Source organism: Orycteropus afer, unplaced genomic scaffold (genome assembly GCF_000298275.1).
Source record: "Orycteropus afer afer isolate SDZICR_OR568_19922 unplaced genomic scaffold, OryAfe1.0 scaffold00502, whole genome shotgun sequence".
NCBI lineage: Eukaryota > Metazoa > Chordata > Mammalia > Tubulidentata > Orycteropodidae > Orycteropus > Orycteropus afer.
Window position 1 is genome coordinate 794,595 of NW_006922089.1, and position 4,803 is coordinate 799,397.

A 4,803-nucleotide genomic window follows, 5' to 3' on the forward strand; every position below is an offset into this window, starting at 1 on the left:
AAGGATCGCCTCCTCGCGCCCTCGAGCTCCTCGGGGACGCGGAGGGCGTGCGGCGGCGCTCTGGGAAAGAGCTTGGAGAGCAGCGCCTCCTCCACGTTGCTGTGACGGCCAAAGGCGCGGGCGATTCCCAGCAGGCAGGGCACCGCGTACTTGCAGAGATACTCTGGAGAGAAGCAGACAGGATGACAGTGTGGGCGTGCCATGGGTGACAGAGGCTCGCAGCAGCCCCAGTGTCCCCCAGCTAACATTCCACGTACTTGCCGATCTGAAAGGAACAGAGTCAACCTAAGGGCTGACACCTGACGTTTCACTAACAGTCGTCACTAACAGTAACTTCCGACCGTATCCCCAGCACAGCCCCGCTCTCCTGGGGAGGCCTCGAGCCGACGTGTGGCCCATCACTAACAGTAACTTCCGACTGCATCCCCAGCACAGCCCCGCTCTCCTGGGGAGGCCTCGAGCCGACGTGTGGCCCATGCCATCCAGTGAACTCGCTGGGCTGCACCAACCTGGATCTGCCCTAACTTCAGATGATACACTGGGACCTACCAACACCCACTGACAATCTTACTAAACTGGAGGAAAAATGGCCTATGGTGCTCAAAGAATCTACCCAAGCATCTTCCTGTGTTTTTTCTGTGCCTGGGCATCAGAATGCTGCTGCTCCTGATTCCGTCCACAAAATAATGCCCGGAAAGGCCCCACGGCCCCGCACCCTCTCTTCCTGCTAGTCCCGTTAGCTGGCTAGATGGTGCCGTCAAAGGCTTTCTGCACCGAGTGGGGTGGGAGTCTCATCCTCTATTTTGGTTCTTTTTTATTTAATTTTTTATTTGAGTGACTGTTTCTTCTCCCTGCACCCATGTTTTATGTCTCCCCTCTAGTGAATGGTTTACCCTCCCTTCCCCTCCCACTGCCGGTCACTATCAGAGAATATTTCCTTGGGTATGACACCCTTTCCTTGATTTATGACAACAGTAGCATCCTATAGTATTTGTCCTTTCAGGATTAACTAACTTCACTCAGCATAATGGCCTCTAAGTGCATCCACGTTATGAGATATTTCACAGATTCATCGTTGTTCTTCAACCTGGCATAGTATGCCATGTGTATATGGACCACAGTTGGTGGATCCGTTCCTCTGTGGGTGGGCATCTATCCAGACATTTTATAGGTAAAGAAACTGAGGCCCAGAGGGGTCAAATTACTTGTCCAAGGTCACTCAGCATTCATGGGGGACAGCTGTGCTCCTGGGCCCCATGCAGGCTTACAGTATGCTAACACACAACACATGGAACGTAATAAGAAGTTTTCACCCATCACGAGCACATCTAATGGCAAAGAACAGAAAAGACAATGGGAGAAGCAAGGGAGAGAGGGACCACAATGTCAGTGGGGAAGAAATAAAGGAACGCCTTGCAAATCTATCGTCATACCTTTTTCTTGAATCTCCAAGGTCTGGCACATTCCCAAAAGGACACGCAAAACCTGCAGAAGGGCTTCTAAAATCTGTAACAGGAGAAATTGGAAGAAAACAAAAAACAAACTTATAAACAAACTCAGATACACAGCAAACAATTCACAATTCGAGGTAGCTTTAGGCATTACTTTGTGCAACCCCTACGTCTGATGCTTACGCCCCTTCTGCTACCACCACGCACGCAGGCCACCAGCTGACCTGCCAGGGGCAGGAGCCCTCCGGCCTCCAGTGTAGTCCAGTCCATCCCACCCCAGGGCTGCTACGGGGCTGCCCCTAACACTGGGCCAAGGTCGTGCTCCTGGGGCTGGCACCCACTGACTCTGGGGCCACACATGGCCAGTCCCCATCCTCCCCTGTATTCTGCAAACTGGCAAGAGGCTTCCAACCCTTCTCTTCTCATTGCTAAGTGTCTCCAGCTCCTTCCATCATTCCTTATGGCCAACTGCCTGCCACTGACTTCATCACAGCCCGTGTGTCCACTTCCGTCTTGCTGCAAGTGTGGTGCTCGGAGAAGATACAGGGATGCTCCTGGATGCTGTCACCTGCCCAGGGCAGTGACCTAACTCCTCGGGGACTCTCGATTTGTGTTTGCGCAACGTTAGCTTTTCAGCAGTCCCTTCACGTCGCTGGCTGAATGAGCTCACAGATAAATAAGATATGTCCAGGCTTTTTCAAATATGCTGCTCTCAAAAAACAAAATCCAAACTCTGCCATCAAGACATTCTGACTCACAGCGCCCCTAGAGGACAGAGTGGAACTGCCCCACAGGGTCTCCAAGGCTATCAGTCTTCACGGAAGCAAAGCTCACATGCACCCATTGCCATAGTCGATTCTGACTCACAGCGCCCCTAGAGGACGGAGCGGAACTGCACCACAGGGTCTCCAAGGCTGGAATCTTCACGGAAGCTGACGGTCTCATCCTTCCCCTGTGGAGTGGCTGGGGGTTTGAACCGCCACAGCTGGAGCTCCTGTATGCTGCTTGAGTAGGTCAGTTTGTCACTTATCATTTATCCCCATGAAAGCTCCGAGTATGGGCTTTTGCTCACTGGGCTAGCCTTAGACCCTAGCTTTGTCTTCCACCAACATGATCTTCATGGATGGCAGTGGCCGCGTTCATTTCAATGGTAGGGGTGGGCCCCCAAAGGCTTCTGCTGCCAGCACACCGGACACCCCCCCTCAGGGCAGTCCTTCAATACCTTCCCACACTCTGAATCGTTTCAGTCCTCAGCCCCTATGCATCCATACGTATATACATATGTATGTGTTTGTGTGTGTGTGTGTGTGTGTGTATATATATATATATATATATATATATATTTTGGCTCCTCCTTCCCCCAAGTTACTATGTGTCTCTTCTCTGGTTACTGGTTTCCCCTCCCTTTCTCTCCCACCCCTGGGAACCATCCATGACAGTGTTCAGAGTCAGCATTTGTTCTTTTGTGACTGACTGACTTCACTCAGCATGGTATCCTCTAGGTTCCTCCGTGTAGCGAGATGTCTCACAGATTCACTGTTGTTCCTTGTCGTGTAGTATCTCATCGCATGTATGGACCATGTTTGGCTGATCCATCCCTCCGTGGGTGAACATTCTGTAGGTTTTTTCCATCTTTTTCAGTTCACAGCATTGATCCAGGACATCAGATGGTGTGTTGGTCCAATGGCTTGGTGAGGGTCACCTGGACAACCAACATCACCTCCCTCAATGACCAGTGTCAGAAAACCCGGGCAGGGCAGAGAATGAAGGGAGTCCCACAGAGCTTGTGTGTAACCAAGTCATGTGTCCTACATTCGGTTAATGTTAAACTATGATGAGTGAGGTATGAAAGCCCCTGGAGATGCAGGAGCTCCTTGCAGTAAACCACCTGGCCTTCGGTCCTGGTTCCTGACTGTAGGACAGAACATGAGGCCATGAGTGGGGGCCGTCCCAACCAAGAGGGGCCAGCTGGGGGCCCGCCGAAGCCACAGGAGGCTGATGTTGCCCCACAGCCGTGGGGAAGAGGGGGGTTCAGCAGAGCTCTCTGGGGGGAGAGGGCAATCAGCCGCTCCCCGGAGGGCAAGGTGTCCCCTGGGAACGTGGGTGCTCTGCCGAGACCCTCCCACACCGCACCCTATGTGTCTCCAGCCCTTTTTACACTGGATTAAAGGCAGGCTTTCCCTGGAATCTGGGGGTGAGTACAGTAGACTGTTGGACAAAAGAAACAGAGAAAGGGCGAGTGCCTGATCACCCAGCGCCGGCTGAGCAGGTGGGTACGCACTGGTCTGGACTTGGGTGAGTGGGTGGGTGCCCACTGGCCTGGCCCAGGGGAAAAGAGGATGACAGAGAGAGGGTCATGCAGCCATCTGGGGCCTGAACTGTCCCAGGCAGGGAGGCTAGGGTTTCCATGGGATGCAGCTGGCGTGTGGAGTGGGGTCTGTCATCCACTACACTTCCAGTGTCACAGGTGGGTGAATGCATTCCAGGAGTGCTGTGACAGCATTGGTGGCCTTGGGGGACGCGCCTAAGCAGTCTGGCCTTTGTACTTATGAAGACCGGGAAAGCCCCGCCTTCTGCACTTCACAGGCACTGTTAAGTCATCATCTTCTGTGTTTCACTTCACTATGTTTTATTCCGGAAAAGTCCTTAACTTACAGACTATGAGCCTTTGTCATAACACACGTCAAACGTGTCTGGTAATCTCTTGAGCCAAACTACAAACACACAAGGAACATAAGTTAGAGAGGGACGAGGACAACTGTAAGGACAGAAATAGCGACAACGGATGCAAAAAGGGCCTGGGGCGACATCTTCTGCCCTCCTCCCACTTCCCAAGGGGCAAACTGAGTCACCAGCAGCAGCCCAAGGCTGATTCCTATGAGGTCAGACATGACACAGCCTTCCAACCTTTTTTTACCAACTTTGACACCGACTGTCCCTCCCACAGCACTCACTACTTCTGTGCTAATAATTCGCTGCATTGGCCGCACAGAACGCACAGTCAATACTCCCGATGATGGGCTTTATTAGGGAAGTAACAGTACAGCTGAGGTTCAGGAATGTGCTCAGGATCCAATTCTTCGACCAGGACAGTCTCCCCTACACCGTGCCCTTAGTCTCGCCTCTCTGGCCCCTGACCTCTCGGCCTGGCCCCTGCTCTGCTCAGGCAAGTGTTACAAAGCTCCTTTAGCTCTGCCAACAGGGGCACCCGGGTGCACCCCACTCTGCCAGCAAGCCCCCTGCCCCAGGGCACTCAGCTTTCGCGCTCCACGGGCCAGCAAGCCCCCTGCTCTGTCTCACGTCTCTCGGTTCCACTGCCGCCATCTCTCTACCACCCATCTCTCAGCTGGGG

General features: G+C 53.1%; 1 protein-coding gene across 1 annotated transcript in view; it reads right to left on the reverse strand.

Annotated features, from left to right (window-relative positions):
- Positions 1-4,803, reverse strand: part of PI4KA (phosphatidylinositol 4-kinase alpha) — a 170,336-nt gene that overhangs the window by 120,712 nt on the left and 44,821 nt on the right. Inside the window, exons 5-6 of the mRNA XM_007955458.1 lie at positions 1,434-1,506; positions 3-163 (exon numbers count right to left, since the gene is read on the reverse strand). Coding sequence (XP_007953649.1) covers positions 3-163; positions 1,434-1,506 — 234 coding nt within the window. The remainder of the gene's footprint in view (positions 1-2; positions 164-1,433; positions 1,507-4,803) is intronic.